The following is a 23,219-nucleotide window of genomic DNA, read 5'->3' as shown; positions in this document are numbered from 1 at the left end:
ACTTAATGTGTTATTTCATCTAGCACACAAATTATAACTGCACTTTACAGATTGAGTTAGGCACAGAGATTTGAATCCACTTGCATAAGGTCACACAGCTAGGCTACTGGCAGAGCTGGCACTTGGCTGAGCTCTGTCTGCCTGAAGTGTGAGCTCTTAACCACCTATAACGACCTTTCTGGTTGAAGAATCACATATTTAAAGCAACTGTCTCATATGACAAGGACGCCCTGCAACAGCCTCCTGGCCCTGGTTGTCACTGTTCTTTTCACACATCCACTGCTTGGTATTCAGTCTCGTTTCATTCCAAGTCACATCGAAGGCACCTTGAATTTATATGACTCCAACTTCACAGGTCTGGGGACACAACAAGCAATGAGCAAGAGAGACTCTAAATTAGTGACTAAAACCTATGGTGACCCCACTGCCTTCCATTCCCAGGCAGGAGCCCCTGAGCGAGTGGGGGGAATGCGATCCCCTGCTCAGCCCCATGCTCACTGGATGGGCATCTCGGCACACGCTGGGACTCCTGCTTAAAGATGCCGAAGTGTATGGGTAACTCACAGGACTTTCAAAGCACATTTTCCTTACACATGTTTTTTGCCTTATGAACTGTCTTTAGAACCTCACCCTTGTGGGCAGTGGCACAGCCCATGGTAGCCGCACAGGAACTGCGAACAGGCACGAAGACCAGCTCACAGCTGCTTCTGTCTGGCCCACCCTGTTGTTGAGACTTGAACACTCAGTCACATGACACAGTCACAGAGGTGGAAGAAACAGCAATGAGGTCTAGGGGGTTGCTGAACATGTGAATTAAAAGAAAAGCAGCCAATCTCGATTCCCCAGTGGCAATGAACCCCAAGATGACCTGTTAAAGAGTGAGGAAAATTGCATGCTGATTCTTTGACACAGAATAATTTATAAAAGAAGTTTACACAAAGACCCACCAATATAAAGAAACATTAAATTGTATTTTTAAAAAACAGTGATTTTTCACTCTCCATGTATACCAAAGAAAATACAATAAAGACCTTATGTCATGTACCTTATGAATCAATTTTCTTGGCCAAACATAAAAGTTGATTGAACATTTCCATCTTGAAACACCCTATTATGACATTTGTCAAACATGTGAAAATCTGACCACCTGCCTTTTCTCAAATAGCACAAGGAACCCAGATAGCAAATGAAGGTTGTACTGAGAAACGAGTAGACAGACAGGAGACCGAATCTCAGCAAAACACTTAAAATCAAGAGAGGGGAAGGAGAGCACTGAGAGATTCAATGCAGGACAATGACAGGAAGGAAACCTCTTGTGAAAAGAAGCTGCTGATGGTGACTTAATAGGGACAAAAGTGAATTAGATCTACTTCAGTGACTGAGCTCAGGATAAGGTAATTTCATCAAGTGATAGAAAGTCACTTGAAAATCACACCATTTATTGTTGTGCTCCACTTTTAGTAGAAGGGAAATAAAGTTCTCCCGAGGGAGCTGAACCTCGGAAAAGCACCGACACCCTGCTGATGACTCTACCTATTAACCGGGAGATTACCCTTTATCCGCATTTGGATAGGAAAGTCACTTTAGAACGAATAAAGTCCCTCTGAGTTTCAGGGAGTGATTTTGACATAGAAAGATAGAAATAAAATTCTTGAAATACATGGGGGTGTAGAGTATATGCAGAAAAAAATAAAACTGGGTTAACAGAGCTGAGCCCAGGCCACTGTGTAGCACAAGGCAATTCTGGGGCCAATTCTCAGTCTGGTAAGAGAAGTACACACATGGGGTATTGACCATGACTTGCTGGGCTGTGAGGGCAGAATATCAATTCTAACTTATGGGGGGAAAAGAACAAATGGACTCACATTGAATTTGGTAGCATCCCCGAGATCACAGGGAAAGGGGAAGTATCCTTCCAGAAACTAGAAAATGAGTCATGGGAAAACACAATGACAAACAACTAGATGAAAATACGATGATCACAACCCATATGATGATCACTTTGGCATCAAGACACACCATGTACCTGGGATTTACGTACCCATCATCTACACTCATGAAGCAGCGCCTCTCACGTAATCTGTGATGAAAGACCAATTTTTATAAAATTCCCTGACTAATGTTTGTAAAATGCAACAATATGAATTGATAAAAAATTGATCTTACACTTGCATGCCATGGCAATTTGCAATAAAAGTCTCTAGACACTTACTGTTTCTGCACTTATCACATACCTACACAAATGGCCTTGGACAGGCCCTCCAAGGGGCATGGGTCTGATGCCACACCCTGAGCCTGCTACTCCTGGAGATGGTGGGCCAGGAGGTCTCTGTTACAAGACTCAACGGATTAAGAAAAGGAATTAGGAAAGCTCTGTTCCAATAAAACTTTATTTACAAAAACATCCAATGGGTACAATTTGACCATAAACTGAAGTTTGCCTAGCCCTGCCCCAGACCAGTGCTTCTCAAACTCTAATGTGCATAGGAACCCTCTGGGGAACCTGTGAAACACAAATTCTAACTCCATAGGCTTGAGAGCGAGCTGAGAGCCTGCATTATAGCAGCCTGCACGCAGGCGTCAACATTGACTGTCCATCAGATGGAAATGTGACCTCAAGTATAATATGTGCTTAAAAGCGGGTATTCACCGAGCTTAGAAAAGACTATGTCTTTCAGTCTGGTACATGTCTTCTTCTGCGATAAAGGAATGATTATAACTAGAAAAACTTGGTAAGGACAGTCTCATTGAAACCAATGACATAAAATACTGAATGGTTTCCCATTCTCTCAATCAGATCAACACACACAGGTGATCAAGAAACATCTGTTGACTGCTGGCTGGATGCAGAAATACCAAGCTGGGTGCAGGAAGCTAGGAAGATGGTGGGGCTTTCCTGTTATTTTTATACTGTTATCTAAGATAATTTGCAGATGACATGATACCATATATAGAGAACCCTAAAGATTCCACCAAAACATGACAAGAACTGATACATGAATTCAGTAACCTAGCAGAATACAAAATAAGTATCCAGAAATCATTTGCATTTTTATAAACCAATAATGATCTATCAGGAAGGGAAGCTAAGAAAACAATACTATTTACAATTGCATAAAAAAAAAAAAACACCCAAAAACTTAGGAATAAATTTAATCAAGGATGTAAAAGGCCTGTACTTCAGGGTTATAAAACACTAAAAAAGAAACTGAAGAAGATACAAATAGATGGAAGCATATACTGTGTTCATGGGTAGGAATAATTAACATCATTAACATGCCCATACTACTCAAAGCACTCCATAGATTCAACACAGTTTCTGTAAAGATACCAATGTGTATTTCACAGAACTAGTAGAGTATGCCAAAAATTTATATGGAACCATGAAAGACCCCAAATAGCCACAGCAATCTTGAGAAACACGAATAAATTTAGAGGAATCATGCTCCAGGACATCAAGCTGTACCACAAGGCCATAAAAACGAAGTAGCATGGTACTAGCATGAAAACAAACACAGATCAGCGGAACAGAATAGAGAGCCAAGAAACAAACCCACACCTTTATGGTCAATTAATATTTGACAACGAAGTCAAGAACACACAATATGGTAAATAAATGGTGGTGGGAAAACTGGACAGATACATGCAAAAAAAAGGAAACTAGACCACTTTCTTATACAATACACAGGAATGGACTCAAAATGGAGTAAAGACTTAAATGTTAGACTCGAGCCACAAAAATCCTAGAAGAAAACATAGGCAGCAAAATCTCGGACATTTCTCATAGCAATATTTTTTCTGTATGTCTGCTCGGGCAAGGGAAAGGAGAAAAAAATAAACAAATAGGACTACATCAAACTAAAAAGTTTTTGCACAGCAAAGGAAACCATCAACAAAATAAAAAGACAACCCAAATGGGAGAACATATTTGCTAATGATACATCTGATAAGGGGTTAAAAACCAAAACTTATAAAGAACTTAAACAAGCAATCCAATTAAAATATAAGCAAGGACCTGAATAGACACTTCCCCCAAAAAAACATACAGATGGCCAATAGACATATGAAAAGATGCTCAATGTCACTAATCATCAGAGAAATGCAAATGATTTCTCGATACTTATTTAAAACCACCATGAGATACCATCTCAAACCTGTCTGAATTGCTATCATTAATAAATCAATGAAGAACAAGTGTTGGCAAGGATGTAGAGAAAAGGGGACCCTTGTGCACTGCTGGTGGGAATGCAGACTGGTGCAGCCACTGTGGAAAACAGTATGGAGTTTCCTCAAACAATTAAAAATGGAAGTGCCTTATGACCCAGCAATTCCACTTCTGGGAATATATCCAAAGAAACCTGAAACATATACACACCCCTATGTTCACTGCAGTGTTATTTACAACTTGAAGCCCGATGCACGAAGATTCATGCAAGAATGGGCCTTCCTTCCCCTGGCTGCGGGCACCGCCTTCGCTCCGGCCGAAGCCACCTTCCCGCCTTTGCTCCGGGCCTGGAGCTGCCTTTCTGCCTTGCCACACTGCCCAGAGGCCCCGAACGGCTGGGGCAGTGTGGAACACCTGCATCATCACCATGGCGACGACACAAGCATCCCACCCCACTCCCGGACGCTCAGTGCCTGCGTATACAAATTAACCCTCCATCTTTGTTGGGTTAATTTGCATTATCATTCCTGATTGGCTGGTGGGCATCACAAAGGTACAATCAATTTGCATCTTTCTCTTTTATTAGTGTAGATTAGTGTAGATAGTTAAGATCTGGAAGCTGCCCAAGTACCCATGAGTAGATGAGTGGATTCAAACGCTGTAGTACATTTACACAATAGAATACTACTCAGCCAAAAAACAGAAGGAAATCTTATCCTTGCAAAGGCAAGGATGGACCTAGAGAACATTATGCTAAGTGAAATAAGCCAGACGGACACAGACAAATACCATATGATTTCACTTATATATAGAATCTAATGAAAAAATAAACTAACAAACAAAATAGGGAGACTCACAGATACAGAGAACAGACAGTTGTGTGAGGGGAGGTTTTTTGGGGGACTGGTGAAAAGGATGAAGGGATTAAGCAAAGAAAAAAAAATACAGACACAATAGTATGGTGATTACCAGAGGGAAAGGGGGTGAGTGGAGCTAGAAGAGGGTAATGGGGGGTTATAAGGTGACAGAAGGAGACTTGACTTTGGATGATGAACATGCAACACAATATGCAGATGATGTATTATAGAATTGTACACCTGAAACCTATGTAATTTTATTAACCAATGTCACCCCAATCAATTCAATGAAAATTTAAATAAAGATATTTTGCATTTTGATAAATTGGAGCAATTTTCAACAGGTAGTGCTTTTAAGCTTGTAACTGGATAGAAAAATAAAATCACAGAATTTATTCTTTCAGTAAGTTTTCTTTTCACGTTTCTTTGCTTTTGTGTTTTTTACTTTCCTCATTTGAATATTAAACACCTCTTCTTTGGAATTTGGTCAGCACTGTCAGCATTTGGATAAACTATTTTGTAGTTCAGCTTAATGGAGAAGAAACTCCACTCATAAAATGCAACTACTAACTCCAGGTTATAAACACAGAAAATATGAAATAATCTAAATAAAGTATGAGTGGGGCATTTCACCTCCCACCTGCCACCCAAATACAGCATTCTTGATCACAGGGACACAACGGAGATTCAAAGTCACTCATGTCTCCTTCTCAGGGAAATGGACTGTTTGGGTTTAATGAGCAAGTAAAACCTAGAAGGTCAAAGGCTGAAGTTCCAAATGGATTTTCTGTTCAAGACACCTATATGTTTGCTCAAAAACATTTTGCTGGAGCTCTAATTGAGGAAAAGGGATGTATCCAGAATGCCTACAGATGATTAATGCAAGAACTCACAGATAAGCTGGGAAAAAAATAATTAGCTCGGATTTGTGCCAGCTGCCCCTTGGGAATGTTAACTAATATGTGTGTCTGAAGTCTTCCATTTCATAGGACATCGGAGGTTGTAATAGAGCACCCCAGGGAGAGCTCTGGATCTGCAGATCAAAGATCCATGCAAGTCCACAAAGGGCCTCTAATGGCAGGGGAGTTGCCACCCAAATTAGTCAAGTTGCAGCATAAGCTATTCAAGTGTACACCCCCCTCTCCACCCCCTTTTAGGCCCATAGCACAGCAAGGGAGCCTGCTTCCAGCACTGGGTAAGGAGGCAGGGAGTGCAGGCAAGCAAGAGGGGCAGCTAGAAAGGGCAGCAGACGCTGGACCGATCCCCTCACTGGCGGCACGCACATCACTGTCCATAACCCAAACGCCAAATCGTGGAACAGCTATGACATTTCTTTCTCCAAGGTCAAATTTTCAGACAAACCTCATGGGCAAACCATTCTCAGCCCCTCCCGCCCCCGCCCCCATTCAATGTTATTTTTCAACTTAGTAAATATCATCCTCCAACGTATTAGGCATGTGTTTTATATTATGTATTTATCTACTTCTCAGCTTAACTATCTCCCCCTCAAAACTGTTCAGTCGTTGCTTCACCCTCAGTGCCTGGAAAGGCCTGGCACCTCCACACGCCGATGACACTCTCACTTGGCTGAGGTTCTGAATGGCTTTCTGTCCAACTCAGTCATTCTGTGGTCTGGAGAACCAGTCCTGACTTCCTTGAGGGGCTGCTCCCCAACAAGCTGGGAACCCTCCCATAAAGTCAGTCTTGCTGTGGGATGAGCCTCGTCAACCTCTTGTTTGACACACAGACTTGTACCTATGGCTGAGTTCCTTCCTTCGTTACCCGCTTGGTCCTCCAGTCTCCTTAGGACCCATCTCGCGGGATGCTCTGTGTGAATTCCCTGCATACGGTCTGGGAACTGCCTTCTTGTTTGTACTCGCGCTGTTTCCTACTCACCTGCTGCTCTCAGAGGAGACCCCTCCCCACTCTCACCATGTTCCCGAAAAACCTCCTCACCCGCAGCACTGCGTCTGGCTGCTGGATAGGACCTCAGTCCGCCCTCTGCAGAGGTCCTCCCTCCATTGCTTCCTTGACCCTGGGGACAAGTCCAGTTCCAGTCTATGGTCCCTGCCAGGCGGCCCTGTCCCATGCAAGTCGTGCCAGACATGTCACTGGTGGCTGGCTTGGGAATCATTTTGCTTCAGAAGGACCACTCTGACCAATGTGGCACTAACTAGACGGCAACGATGATGCCTGCTTGCAGCATGAGCGCTGAAGGAAGGGAGAGCGCAGCCGGGCCCCGCGCAGCTGAGCACACATGGAGAAGGGGAATTGTCCCTGGTCTCAGCGCGTGCCCCCCACCCCCCCCACCACCACCACCACCCGCCTCAGGACGACGAGAAAGCAACGGGAGTACCGATCGGGGGTTACAAAAAATAAATTGTAGCACGCGGGCAACTCTGCAAATGTGGAATCAGCAAATAATGAGGCTCAGCTATACTAAGAACACTGGTTGAAAAAATGCACATTAGGTTACAATAAAATTCCTTCAATACCCAAAAGCCTTCTTTGGAAAGGACCAAAGGTCTTAGTGATAACTAGAGGAACATGCCACCTCCAATCACAGCATTCATCTCGCGTTAAGTGTATGGCAGGTAGTAGCATAAGGAGGCTCACTGCAGCATTATTTTAACTGAAAACACTCTCATTACCAAAAACCAGAGGACTAGTTACGCAAACGTAAATAGCCACATAGCACGTGCTCTCCAGCCCTGAAGGTGCAGAGACCACGCAGGGCAGCAGGAGGCACAGCCCCAGGAAAGGGTGGACTCCACACCAATGTCGATTACACTGATACTAGTTTTGTCAAAATGCCATCCTCTACATTCATTTTAAAAGTGGGTGTATATGCATTTTGATTTATTTTTATATTTTTCTATGTTTTATGCTTTCCTAATTTAATAATTAGGGAAAAGGGTTCTGTTTAATAAGATACCCTACCACACAGACAAAGAACTACTTAGCAAACTGCTCTGAGCCATGCCAATTTCTTCGGAATGCCCACATGGACACGTTCCTCGTTTCCAACGAGTTATTCATAATCCCAGGATCTCTGGCCATGGGTGGGGGCAGGGCGGAGGAGGAGGACTGGAGTCAGTGTCTGCAAAGTCCTCAGCCCCTGTCCCTCACCCCGCCAGACCAGGCTCACCGCTGGGAGCACAGCCAGGCCTTCGCCGTTCAAAGCTGAATTAAGCACTTTCTTTCGCACTGCAGTTACATTAGTAGAAAAAACAAATACTAACGCTTCTAATAATTATATGATTTCCAACATAGAGGGCATTAGTGGTACATTTCTCTTTAATAGTTTAAAAAGGCTGCCATATAGAATCCATAATCAATTACTGAGCATGTTGGGACTAATAATAAATTTACTAAAATATCTCAAAGTATGTTAAATTCTTCAAATCACTTACCATGAGAAAAAATAAAGCATGTTAAAATTTGAATTTTGAGAAGCAGAGCAAATAGTAAAAACCTTATTTTCTATTTATTTCTGACAGTATGTCAACAGGAAGCATGAAAACGGATTTGGAGTGCTGCATTAGGGATGCTTGGGAAACGCGGTAGCCCTCAGACACACTGACAGAGTGTAAGACTTGGAGCCAGGGCCTCTGCCAGGACCCAGCTTGGGGGGGACGTATTGGCAGGTGGGATGGAATGAGTGTAAGTTGGGCATGGAGAGCCAGACATTCCGGGAAATTTGGATCAACTGGACATGAAGCCAGGAACTGCAAAGTCAGCATTTATGAATTGGTGGCAGTAGGAAAGCACTGCAGAGAAAGGAGGAAAAGTGAGCGGGCGACGGGTGCCCACTCTTGAGCCCATGCACGATGCTCCCACACCAGTGCCGGCGACCCAGTGCCACGCACATGCTCATGGGCGGGGAATCATTCACTCCTCCAGACTGGACTCTGAGGTGGACTGTCACCACTGAGAATGGCTGCCTGGACTTTTAATCTTTTCAGCTCTATGGGAAAGTAAAAATTATTTTCAAACAGGCCTGTAAAAATAGGGGTTCAGGGCAGTTGTTTCAAAAATAATGCTCATGTTGTGTAAAGTGTTGGGCATTTGAATCCCTCAAGAATTCTATTACCCCAAAAATAACATTCCCTTGCAGATAAGGTATGTTGGCAAATACATGTGGTATGTAATGAAATGAAGATTTGTTTTACGCCACTGATATAAGCATGTACATAAGAAAAAAAAGGGCATTGTGTTTTGTATTTAAATACACTCTAAATGTATGATAATTAACAATGTGTGGGCACTCAGCACAGGTAAAACCCAGGACACGTATTATGACTGTGGGCAGCCGCACGAACCTGACACTGGAACAGTGGCCTGCAGCTTCACTTCCCCTCAGCTTCGAAGGACATTGAAATCATCTATCACAGAGCTGGCCTCTTCTCAAACGTATGCCAAGTGACAAGCTGTGGTTCTTTTACACACGAATTGAATCCTCCCTTCGTTAAATTGTATTTTCTGGCTTATCTGAACAGAGAATGACTGCAAGCTACTGAATGCTTACACATTCCATCAATTCCAAAACAGCACCCGCCATAACACTGGTGGCAGTACACCTGCTTCAGACACCTTCTTGTTCTGTGGAGGAGCATGTATTCCCTGTTACAGTAATTCCAAATCCAACTGTTAGACATGAACATGGATTCAAACATTCAAAATATACAGCACAGCCTGGCTGGGGTGGCTTGGTGGTTGAGCGTCCACTGATGAAAGAGGAGGTCAGTGCACATGGCCGGGTTGTGGGCTCCATCCCCAGCAGGGGGTGTGCAGAGGCAGCCAATCAATAATTCTCTCTCATCATTGAGGTTTCTATCTCTTTCCCTTTCCCTTTGGGAAAAAAAAAAAAAAACATATATATATATATATATATATATATATATATATATATATATATATCTCACACAAACTCAAGTTTTTATTGTGCTTTATAAACGTTTTGCCAAGAACTTGCATATATATTACCACAGTTGAGTCTGGAAACAATACTTTGGGGTATTATTTCCATATCTATTTCAGAGACGAGGTGACAGAAGTTTAACAGGTATATCCAAATAGCTAGTAAATATATGAAAAGGTGCTCAAGCTCATTAGTCATGCGAGAAAGGCATTAAAACCACAATGAGACACAACCACACACTTATCAGAACGACGCAAACTGAGAAGACGGACTGACTACCAAGTGCTGGCGGAGGTGCAGAGGCCCAGAACCTGGACGTGCTGGGGCACGCTGGGGCATCTGGAGAACTGTTTGGCAGCAGCGATGCAAGCGGAACATATGCACACCCTATGACCCGGAAATTTTAGTTCCAAGTGTGTGTCCACAGAAATGTGCTCCAAAGGACAATGAGGATGTTCAGAGCAGCCAACATTAATCATAACAGTCAAAACTGAGAATGTCACAGATACCTCTCAAGAGAAGAGGATGAGAAAGTCTGGTGGAGTCACACAAAAGAATGCTGCATGGAAATAAGAATGAGCGAACCAGTGCAACACCAAGTGTGACGGGTCTTACAAATCCAGCTCAGTGGAAGATGGCAAACACACGAGTGTACACTATGTGATTCCATATACATGAAGCTCAAACTAGGCAAAATTAGTCGACAATATCAGAAGTTGGGAAAGTGGTTATTTTGGGGAGAAAGCTGGGTAGGACGTTGGGAGTTGGGGAGCATAAGCGTTTCTGAGGGAGGTTGTCTGACCTAGACTGTTCAGGCTTCTATCTAAAACTACCATAGACTGAGCGGCTTAAACAACAATTTCTCACAATTCTGAAGGCTGGGAATTTAGAAATCAAGGCACCAACAGTTCAGTGTCTAGTGAAACCACTTCCTGGCACACAAAGCACCTACTGGGAACCCTCTGGGGTCCCTCTTATAGGGGCTCTAATCGCATTCATGTGGACTCTACCTGCATGATCTAATTAGCTCCCAAAAACCCTACCTCCCAACACCATCATATTGGGGGGTGGGATTTCAACATATGAATTTGGGGAGACACATTCAGTTCCTAATATTGATCATATTTTATTTCTTGATCTGACTGGAGGATACAGAGGTATGTGCACTTGGCGATAATTCACTAAGCTACATACTAAAATGACCTTTATTCTGTTCTATATGTAGGTTATACTTCAATAAAAAGTTCATCACAATTTTAAATGATACTATCAGATGAAATTATCACCCCTCTAAGTGGAAGATATATGTGTTTATCTCAATTCTTGTAATAAAACCACCCTGTAAGGCAGTAAGTACTGGGATGCTCTCCATTTTCTAAGAAAATCAAGGCCCACAGAAGTTAAATAACATACCCATAGCCCTCCAACCAGTGAGCGGTACGGACAGGACTGGGACTCAGGCAGTCTGGCACCAGAGCCCACGAAGGTTCCCTTCCATCTGAAACTAGCATTTGGTGCCTTGGTAGACACTTCTTCCCGGGTGTGCAGAGGCCCCTGAAGCATGGCTCTGAGTTGGATCTAGACCAGGAAGCACAGTCAAACCAAGTGAGGTGACTTCACTAACGGGAATTGTACCCCACTGCTCTGCAAAACCAGGCCCCGGAGGGCAACGGATCTGCTTAACTGTGGCCCAAAGAGCTGCGGTTACTATTAAGATTCCTGTCAACTGTCTCTTCATTTTATTCATTTATGCAAAATGTTTTACATACTCCAGATGTTGTTGCAACTCATTTTCTACACCTTTTGAATTCTAAGTTTAAAAGTAGAAATAAAAGCCAAAGCATCATTTAGGAAAACAAAAACCCAAGGATAGCATTCCTTATAGTTTTTCCTTAAATGTGCTCAAATTCTTTACAGATTACCACAAAACTCTACTTACCCTTCCCATCTTATATTCTTTTCACTCTATGACTTCTGTAAGTTAAAAATGATGAAGGTAAGATAAGATCTGTTCTATCACCAGCAGAACAAACTCTATTACCTTCTTCTCATCTCCAGCCCAGCTGGAAAATACGAGAATTATAAAATATGTGTAACACCCTGCATGTGAATCTAATTCAGTAAGTGAGCTGTCATGAAAGACCCTTGTACACAGTCCAGTGGAGGAATTCTATTCCATATAGATCACAGACAAGTAAAAACCCTGCTCATCAAGGCACCTGCCCTAGGTCCCAGTGAAAATCAGCATCTAGGCTAATAGTCAAGCAAGATAAATGTAAGTTCCAGCTCGTGGCTGACCTTACGAGTGGAAATATATGTTAATCCATCATATTTTTCTTAAATGATGATGTTTATTACTTGACCAATAGAACTAGCTCATACATATATGGAAAACAAGTAGTTGTTAGTATCAACTGACTTAAGTTGAACAACAGACCTTTTGTAATTTTGAGTTTCAGTACACTCAACTGGTCTAACCCTTCTATCTAACAGGAAAATCAATGCCTTTGAAATAATTAGGTTCGGGCTCGTGGGAACCTACTTCTGGGCAGGCACAGGGCGGAGAGAGCAGCTGCCAGGCCCCGGCCAGTTTCCCTGCAGAAGCCAATCAATGCAGCGGCAGTGTTTCTCAGCCCCCGTTCTCCGAAGTCAGTGAAACAATGCCAGGGTTGAAAATACCATTACATTCCCCTGCTTATTAACTGGCTTTGAAATTTCAATTTTTGGAAAATGTACTGTGCGATGAGGTCTGCGTTCATTTTCCTGATATAGCATGAGAAAAATAACTCCACACCTTTCTCCACCCAAGATGACAGCCAATCTCAAACAAGCTTAAACACTGCGAGCACTGGAAAATACTCCATAAGGAAAGTCAACATTTTGGAGAGAGAGTTTTTAAAAATGGCTCTGCAAGTGATTTTTCATTCTCCTCCTAATATTTTTACAGAATTAAAATTCAAGAACAGCTACTAAGTGTGTGTGTGTGTGTGTGTATATACATACATACATATATATATATATATATATATATATATATATATATATATATATATTAATCCTCACCCGACGATGTTTTTCCATTGATTTTTAGAGAGTGGACGAGAGAGAGAAAGACACAGAGAAATATCGATGTGAGAGAAACACATGGATTGGTTGCCTCCTGCACGTGCCCTGACCAGGGCCCGGACGGGGGAGGAGCCTACAACCAAGGTACGTGTCCTTGACTGGGAATCAAACCCAGGACCCTTTAGTCCGCAGGCCAACACTCTGTCCACTGAGCCAAACCGGCTAGGGCTAAAATACATATATTTTTAAATGCAATTATTGTCCTGGCAGATGTAATCCCTTGATGGTTCTCGATTATTCTTTACTGAGTTTCAGCAGAATAAAAGTTCAGTATGTTGTTACAGTTGCCTGTCCTCTGGGTCCTTTGTGGTTCAGCAGCCTCAAGCACTGTGTGTTATGTCCATACTATTCACAGATTTCAATTGGTCTAAAAATCACTGGGAAGAAAATGATTCTTCCCTTAAGAAGGAATAGCAAGAAGGGCTACATGAATTAATAAATAATTAGGCAGCCACTGATGATGTCCTTACTTAATGAAAACAAGGTGCTTATGTAAACAGAAAAGTCAACCACAAACACTTCCTTCCTGGCTGGGTGACCTGACTTCAGGGACTTTGCTATTCCCCAATGGCCTGGCGAACTGAACAGCAGCAGCTGATAAAACCTTTCCCCTGATTTGTTAAGTCAGAAGGAAAAGCCTTAGCAAAAAGAAGGTTACCAACTACCCAAGTCATAATGAACACAGACAAGTATACTGTACTACTAATATAAGACAAAATTTTATACATTGAAACCAAAAAGGCTATTGCCATTATATATTTTTTAAATATATTCTTATTGATTTCAGAAAGGAAGGAAGAGGAAGAGATAGAAACATCAATGATGACAGAGAATCATAGATTGGCTGCCTCTTGCTTGATTGGATCAAGCCCACAACTCAGGCATGTGTCCTGACCAGGAATCGAACCATGACCTACTGGTTCATAGGTTGACGCTCAACCACTGACCTACACCGGCCTGGTGCCATTATACTTATTAATAAAAGGTTTCCACATTAAGTTCAGACTACATTTCTTTAAAAAAAAAATCTGGTATTGGTTTCATTTATGATTTTCTTGGTGATAGGTTCAGATTTCCCATTTCCTCATATGTCTCAAGAACCAACAGGATATATTAGATAATCTAACAGCATCAAAATAATGACTCTCAAAATTTAAAATTAAATGGTTGTGGCATATACACTACCCCACAGAACTGTTAAAAGCATGAGATGATACACTAAAAAATTTTAGTCTTGTCCACATAATAAATATCCACCTAAACCTTGTTATCATAGACAACCGAGTAGTTCAATGGAAGAAGATATACTGGTATTTAGACTGACTAAACGTTTACTGAGCATATACTGTGTACCTGGGTGTGATAGCTACATTCTAGTTAAGACAAGATGCACAGAAAGCAATATCATTTGCTACTAAGAGCATATATTATAAACTGTAACACATGCAACTGTCAGAGATGAAAAATAAAAAACATGTAGAAGGCAATGAGGTCATTATTTTCAAGTAATGTCCTATATAACAAAAGCCTAATACACTAAGTATCCGGTCGTCCGGTTACCCGCTCAACCAATCAAAGCGTAATATGCTAATGATATGCTAAGGCTGCTCCCTAGGACATGCACTGACCACCAGGGGACAGACACTCTGACCAGTAGGTTAGCTTGCTGCTGGGGTCTGGCGGATCAGGACTGAGCGAGATGGGCTGACACGCCCTGGAGCCCTCCTGCGGTCCCTCCCCAGCTGGCCAACCTCCCGCATCCCTCCATGGCCCCGATCATGCACCGGTGGGGTCCCTCAGCCTGGCCTGCGCCCTCTCGCAATCTGAGGATGTCAGAGAGCTGGTTTCGGCCTGATCCCACAGGCCAGGCTGAGGGACCCCACTGGTACACGAATTCGTGCATTGGGCCTCTAGTATGATAATATAATCCTATCCTTTCATTCTGTCTCCAAGCATATGATACTACAGTCAGCATCTTATGAAAGGAATCCAACACCCAGTCTTCTTTAAGTCATATAAGTATAGAGCTAATTGCTTCTTTGTAAATTATCCAAATGATGTTTCACGCCAGCCCACGTTTCACTGTTCGAGGCACTACACCCATTTTATTTCCTGCCACCTCCCAGAGCTCTTAAAGCACAGCCTCTGAAATAAGATCCTGGGGCACTTATAAGACTTTCACCCCAAATGAGTTAAACACTGGGTATGTCAATGGCAAGGTTTGCATCTGGGCTGCATAGTAACCCCTTGCAGCAGGAACAAGGTTGCTCTTGATGGTGAGAAACCAGAACATTATGCAACCTCCACCCAAGAGAGTTACCTTAGGATCAGCTGTGAGCAATTTGAAGGCCTGATAGACTTGAGCTTCCTTTACGCCACCTCCAAGATCCAAGAAGTTGGCTGGCTTCCCACCATTCAGGAAAATGATATCACAAGTAGCCATGGCGAGTCCAGCACCATTCACTGTACAGTGCAAGCAGCACACAAGACAGGATCAATTTAGTAAAATGAAATGGCCCAGAAACGTTTCCCCTCCACACAATTACAAAAGAGAACCCTATCATGATGGGCCAATTTCTGCCCTATTTGAAATTCTATTCAACCGGATAAACTCATAGATTTTTAGGATAAGGAATCAGAAGATGTGCACACAAAGAACAACCAAAAAAGGTCTGGGGATGGGGAGATGGATTTATCAAGATGTTAAATCAATCTGGAAAATGGAAAGAAGGGAAGAGTTGAAGTCAGTTATCAATTTGGGCTAGTTAGTAATAGAGGCGGGAGTTTTAGGTTCTGGAAAGTATATTTCAAGAAATTGGAAAAGAGGAAAAAGCTGTGAAAAGTAACTAGGGCCTATGAATTACTTTTTTGTTTTGTTTTTATATTTTGTTAATCCTCACTCAAGGATATTTTTTTCATTGATTTTTAGAGAGAGAGGAAAGGAAGGAGGGGAGAGAGAGAGAGAGAGAGAGAAGAGAAGAGAAGAGAAGAGAAGAGAAGAGAAGAGAAGAGAAGAGAAGAGAAGAGAAGAGAAGAGAAGAGAAGAGAAGAGAAGAGCAATGTGAGAAAGACGCATTGATGGTTTCCTCCCATAAGCGCCTGACTGGGGCCAGGGATCGAACCTGCAACCCAGGTACGTGCCCTTGACCTGGAATGGAAGCTGAGACCCTTCTGACCTTGGGCCAACACTCTAACCACTGAGCTACACCACTAGGACCACATTCTTTTTAAAATCCTTTAAGAGTAAAAAATGGAATTCTTCTAGTTTTGTTTGCTGAGAATACGGTCCCTGGAATGTGGCACACTCTGGGGTTGAACCACGGGCCTTCAGCTGCAAGAAGGTTTCCCACATTTTCCTACTGAGTACAACCAAGCATGATTATACGTTATCTGGAGAAAGCCAGAAGACAAATGAACAGATGATCACTTAAACAACATTCCTAGCTCCCTGCTCCTTTTTCAAAATAATATAACAAATGTTCACTAGCAACCTGACCATTCAAACTAGAACCAAAATGTTGCTAGCATCTTCGGAGCTTTTCTTTAAAAACCAAGTAATGAGTTTTAACATAGAAATTCTTATTTTCCAGAACTAAGTTTTATTGATCAATGTAGTTCTGTTGTTCCTTATGCTTAATTATATGAAGTTATTTTCCTCAGGTTAGAAAGTAAAAAATAAAAATAATAAAATAATAAAAATCTCCTGAACTCAGCAGAAACTCTCAAGATAAAGTACCCTTCACTTTTTTCTGACCCTTGAATTCCCCAGACAACTGAACTGTGACTAATTTAATTAATTATGGGTCAACTAAAATAAAAATGGTTTATCTAGGATCTGAAAGTAATTTGAAACATGTTAGGCTAACTTCGTCATACTATGCACATGCCTACAGAGGCTACAAAGGATCTGCATTGAATTTGTTCTACCCCCGCATTTTCTCTCTCTTCTTCCTAAATGCCTACAATACTGAGCACATTAGCTGACCAAGGGCAGGAGGGTGGGGGAGGTGGTACATGAGAGTTATTGCTCCAATCAAAGCAAGGCTCTTGGTGGCGCTTGTAACTGGATGTCATTTTCTATTGTATTGAACAGCAAATTACTGGATGAGGTCTATCCAGTTCTGAATATAATGATGCTGTTGGTTTAATGAGCTATAAATCTTCTTTATTTAAATTCCATTAACATTAAGAACTCCGTTTCCAGTGTAATAAATTGGTTCCACCATAACACAGAAGTCTATAAACCTCAGTACTATAAGCTGTGGACAATAACAAAAGTTGTGTTGCCTTTATAGACCAATTCTTATTTCAAGTGAATAAGCCATTTTCACAAATTTAGATAATTATGATAAAATCAATTGTTTTATTACCAAAGTGGTATAATGAATTAAACAATTTATCATTTATCACAGAAGTTGAAACTTGAACATAATGAGTAAAGAATATATTCTCTTCTACTTCCTCTGAGCAAGTAGTTTTACCTGAATCCAAATTTCAGAATAGTTCCTACATATTAGCATTGCCTGGAGCAGCTTGAAAATCGAAGATTAACTGATGCTTTGAAACAGGGCTTCTCCTTCCTGGGGGGTGGGGGGGGGGGGATTCCACCCTTCTGAAGACATCCCGAAATGTTTGGAGATACTTCGGTTGTCACAAGTGGAGGTGCTAGTGGCCAGGACACTGCTGAACACCTTGCAATGTGCAGGCCAGCCCACAGCCAGCAAGGGATTCCACACCTGAAATGTCGCAGGTGCCAGAGACGAAATCCTGCTTTAAACCAGGGACCATCGACCAAAATCTACTTTGGGAAGAAAACGAACTGTCTCCTAAGATTCTTGGGTAGAAAAATCTCATGTTTACTTGCTGTTAGAAAATAAAATTTCAGAAATCAGGAGTTCCTAAATTTTGCAAAAATCCACAAGCCATCATTTTGCCAGAACTGATTGCTCACCAAAACAGGCAATGTTCCCATCCAGTCCTATGTATTTTAGGTCATATTTGGCAGCTTCATTTTCAATGGGCTCATTTTCTGATCCGTCGTCCATGGCGAATATATCCTTTTGTCGGAATTCTGCATTGTCATCAAAGTTTATCTTGGCATCAAAACAGACAACTGAAAAAAGGAACATACATGATGTCTCTTTAGGATCTACATATTACATTCTCAAGGTTGGTTAGCACAGGGGAAAAAAAAAGTAAGACACTGTTGCCCTATCTCATGATATAGACGGGACAACCGTCGTGGCTTCCTGCTCCGAATTTAAACTCCAGAGCTACAAAGACAAATATGAAGTGGTTCCTGTTCCAAGGACTTAACCTTCTAACAAAGAGCACAGGCATTTGTGTCTGCTGGTCTCACTTCAATCAACTACCAATGTAAGTTGTTATCACCCATTAAAAGCTAAGACTGCCAGCTACATGTAGCTTTGATGAGCTGTACATGCTATATTTTTAGTAATTCATCACTAATTGTCACCTTTCCTTATATGCAAAAAAACCAGACAATAACCCCTAATCCTGCTGTGGTCCTTTGTCCTTCTTCTGATGATGCAAAGCGAAATTTTTATTTAACCTATATCCTCACCAATATTTCTGAGATGTAGTGGAAAGAACACTGGGTCAGAATCAGTAGTTTTTATATGATTCTTAACTAACTGTAGCCTTGATTAAAAAATAATAATAATAACCTACTTCCTCTCTGGGCCTCAGTTTCCTTATTTAGAAAATGGAAATATTCCCTAGACTGCTGAAACACTTACTTGGGGCCTGGTAACAACGTGTGTTCCATCAACCACCACCTTGATGTGTGCAGGACATGACTCTTTTGGTTCAAGTTGTAAAACACTGAGAGATCCAGCTGGTCAGACAGAAGGAAGGCCGACAGGCACAATCGGCAGCGCCGTCTTGGCCCCCAGTGCTGGTTAGGCTCTTAGGTCCCTCAGTGGCCAAGGGCCCTGGACACAGTGACTCTCACTCAGGGACGAGGATGGACTGTGAGCGCATTCCTTGATTTACAGGAGATCTTCTGTATGTGCAGTCAGGGGAGAGCGCGGTGGGGTGGGGTGCTGGTTTCCGGGGCCTGATGGCTTTACTTACAGCCTTTAGGGTGGAAATTAGCTGTCTGTGATGCCATTCCATTATCACCCTCCTCTACTGTACTTGGGCTACGGATAGGCAGGGGTCTCCGACCAGGTACTATTCTTCTCCAGTATGGCAGACCGGCACCTAACTCTTAAAGGAGAAACAACCACCCTGGCATATTTCAATCAAAAGCCATGACTATAGTCTGTGAATCCCACTTGCTTCCTCTGGAAAGAAAATATTGTTACACTGTGACATCTGGGGTTTAGGAGCCTAGGTATCTGTTTCCCCAATGAGCTCTACCACAACCATCAAACAAATCTGTGCAGATCTGGCATATTAACATCTAAGAACACTCAGCATAAATAAAAGTCAAAACCACAAATTACTTAGAGTAGCCCTGACTGAGAAGAGAGAGTCCTACGTGGAAGTTAATGTCTGCTGGAGTCGGTAGTCTTGCCACAAAATGTCCCACCACATTTCCCACAGGCTGTGAACACATGGGGCCAATGAGCAATCACTTTCCCAAATACTGAAATCTTAGCGATGGAACCCTACAATTAATTACAAAGGAATTGGCTAGTGCTCTCTGCTTGCTACAATGGCATTTTCTCAGCAGCTAATGACCAATGTAATAATCAATAGGAAAGCAACTTCATTTTTGGCTTTCCACCGGGTTTATAAATACATTTTAATTAATTTATTAATAACTGTAGCTTTTCCATTACTCATTGGCAAGACTACTTGTAATTGACACCTTTGAAATGAATGGGCAAAGGCAACCAAATTGACTTCCTAAGTGAAGAGTTTCACATAAAAGAATTCTTGGTCAAGATCAATAAACTAGTAAATCATCGTAATTCCGGCTGCTCTTTGCCCCTCACAAGACTGCACTCACAGGCACCCTGAGAGAAACGTAATTGAGGGATATGGAGGCGGGTTCGGAAGGCGTCCCGCTGAATGTCTGTGAGCTCAGACTTGCGATGCTTGCCCTGTGCTCTGATGTAGCACCAAGTACAGAAATGTGTTCACTCTTTGGGGGCCATCCTGGGAGACCTTTAGAGTTTCGCCAGGGCTTGAAGGTGGTGACTGTGGGATAAAAAGGATCTCTGTAGGGAGAAATAAAGATGTATGTGCTCTGGCATCAAAAGTACCATCTGTATGAATCACCACTCTGGCCCATCCTAGCCAGGCAGCCGATCACCTTAAGCCCACCGGCCTGGCTTATGAAACGGGGAGCAGAGGCTCGCAGCCGCGCTGGAAGGAGAGGAGCATGCAAGGCACTCGTCCACATACACAGCTGGCCTTTGGCCCCCGTCCTCTCCCTGCACAGAGCTTCCCGACCCTCGGAGGGTCCCGCTGCCCAGCCCCAAGGATTCTTCTCTCTTCCTCTCACTCAAAATGACATGTACTTTGTCCACTCCCTTACAGTGCCAGCCTTTTGTCTAGAATAAATATAAACTGATGTCAGTTGTTTACATCAATACAGTTACCAGTGGTTTTCAGTACAATGCCATCTTCACAGTACAAGGATGTGTCTAAGGAAGCCCCTGCGCCTTCTCACTCCCTGGCCTCCCAGAAAGATTTAGGCTTTGTGGGTGACACTCCGTTTTAGATGACCTTTCTTCACTACGAAGCCTTTTCCCACAGGAAGGATTTTAATGGAAGGCATTTCATGAAGGCTTTGTAACTGACAGAGAAGTTCATTTTCTCTTAAAGGACGAGGATGAAAGAGCTGCCTCTCTTGAGCCTCAAATCACACAACACCTCTGCAGATGGCCAAGGTGGCTACAGATTGGTACATCGAAGTCAGGGGGGGCCCAGTGTGCCCCTCAGGTCAGCTTATGCCTGTTTCTGTAAACAGGGTTTTACTGGACCACAACCACATCAGTTCATCTACGTCTCCCTGTAGCCGCTGTCCTGAGAGTCCCGCACCTGAGATGCATAGCCAGCCCTTCACGGGGCAGGTGGGCTGTCCCTGCTAACCACAAGCAGTCTCGTCACATTGGTACCCTGCTCTAACAACTGACACCGTGGCCTCAGTTAGCACATCTGTTATGGTGAAGGGGAAACTTAGAAAAGTGCGTCCTGATAGCTTGAAAATAAAAATGTGAAACAAACAAAATAACCCTTGCAGCTGGCACACAAGTAGATTAATCCCTGAATACTGATTGACTCTTGTATGCTTATTCCCCCTGTAAGACCTTTCCAAGTACACGTTAGGCCTGACGTGTTCAAAATGGATGTCTATGTCAACCGCATGGCAATAAAATAAACTTGTTTGCTCAAACCTTAGCTTTTTCATTTAATATAACAAAAAACTATGGTAAAATGTATTTTGGGAGGAGCTCAGCTTGGTTCAGACATTAAGACTTTCAATGTCACAATAATAAAACCTCAATTCTTTAGAAAATTCAACTTGAACAAAGGCCATTCTGTGTACAAAGTGGGTGAAAAACACACCTATTAATATTTATAAAACAATTTTTGCCATCAAGAGCACATTGTTACATGCTTGATAAATTATACAAATGAGTTTTCCTTCTGAACAGCTATGAAAGGGAACCGCACTTGGTCGCAGGGCGCGTCTGTTGTTTTGTTCAGCGATGGGTGTTAAGATTCTGCGAGCTGCTAATTCAACAACCTCCATGAACAAATGACTAGCAGTTAGCAGCCTCTGATCCTGGAGATTCAGCAGAATGTGCCATGGAATCAAACAAAAGAAAAGTACCTTTCAGAGGGGAGACTCACACATAAAGGAAACATAACAACAGCAGGAAGTAAGACTGTCATAATTAGTTTGAAAAGTAATCTGTCTTCAAGCAAGGCATTGCGCTGGATCTGTGATAAATAACGATGATGTGCTATGGAAATGGGCTCTTAAATGCTGCCACTTTCAAACTGGCCCCACTTTCCATTAAATACTGATGTTCCAAGAGTTGTATACTTTTTAGAACTTTTTTTTTATTTGCTGTGGAAAGAGAAAATACATATGAGGAGGGAGGGGAGGGAGTGAGGGTAGGTAGAACTAAAAATGTTCTTGAAAATAGAAGTCTTGTGTATAAAGACAGAAACATAAACACCCACTGACAACATGGGCACTTGCTAACACAAAGCAACAGGGTTGTTATTTAGGGAAATTAACTTGAAGCAAGAAAGAGATTTGATGTTCCAGTTAACTTTAACCCAGCCTTAATTCTCATGTCATCTTGGCCAGATAGTCACTGTTTAAAATGGGTTTCATTCCTTTAATTTGGTGAATGGATTTGTGCTCCAGCTGACGAAAATGCCCTAGAGCCGGAATTCTTCATGTGGGGACTATGACGTGTTGGGCGAGATCATTCCTGTTGGGAGGTGTTGTGCTGTGCATTACAGGATGTTTAGCAACATCTCTGGCCTCCACTCACTAGAAACAAGTAGCAACTGCACCCCAGTTAGTGACAAACAAAAATGGATGTCAAGGAGACTCACTGCAGTGATCAAATAAAATCATTGTGTTGTACACCTGAAACTAATATACTAGTAATGTTATGTCAATTATATCTCAATTTAAAAATGTCTTTAGACATTGCCAAACGTCCTCTAGGGGACAAATGTCCACCTTCCTCATTGAGAAACAGTACAGACACCAAAGAAAGGCATCTGTGTGCAGGCAGATCTCGCTGAAAGTGGGAAGAAATGAAATCAGAGGCAAAATCTCAGTGGCTTGCAAACTAAATAAATGAGTGGATGGATAAGTAGATAAATAATAATAAAGAAAATTCATTCACAGTTTAATGAATTAATCCTGGCACTGCAATCGGATAAGCAAGGAAAACAGTTACGTTCTTTCTGACTAACAAACAGTTTACTTTCATTTCAGTAAGTTAGGTCATTCTGGTCCCTTTTTCCATCAAGAAACTGCCTTTCTCCTATACCATGTGAGTCAGGCTCAGTGATTGGTCTAGGCATGGACATGTGACCCAAGCAGGACCAATCAGAATCATCTGAAAGGTTGCTATGGTTGCTGGAGGAGCTGTGATAAAAACTGGCTCATCTTTACTGCCCTCCAGCACCCGGATGACGTGCA

The 23,219-nt window shown here is 42.3% G+C and overlaps 1 protein-coding gene across 3 annotated transcripts in view; it reads right to left on the bottom strand.

The window, feature by feature from the left end:
- SUCLG2 (succinate-CoA ligase GDP-forming subunit beta) overlaps nt 1–23,219 on the bottom strand; it is a 257,605-nt gene that overhangs the window by 73,604 nt on the left and 160,782 nt on the right. For all 3 annotated transcript variants that reach the window (XM_080676555.1, XM_080676556.1, XM_080676557.1), the window contains exons 8-9: nt 18,021–18,182; nt 15,390–15,532 (exon numbers count right to left, since the gene is read on the bottom strand). In XM_080676555.1, the coding sequence (XP_080532681.1) occupies nt 15,390–15,532; nt 18,021–18,182 (305 nt within the window). The remainder of the gene's footprint in view (nt 1–15,389; nt 15,533–18,020; nt 18,183–23,219) is intronic.

Source organism: Plecotus auritus (assembly GCF_963455305.1).
Source record: "Plecotus auritus genome assembly, chromosome: 6".
Taxonomy (NCBI): domain Eukaryota; kingdom Metazoa; phylum Chordata; class Mammalia; order Chiroptera; family Vespertilionidae; genus Plecotus; species Plecotus auritus.
Note: the sequence above shows the minus strand (reverse complement) of the source record. Positions and strands in the feature narration are given on the sequence as shown.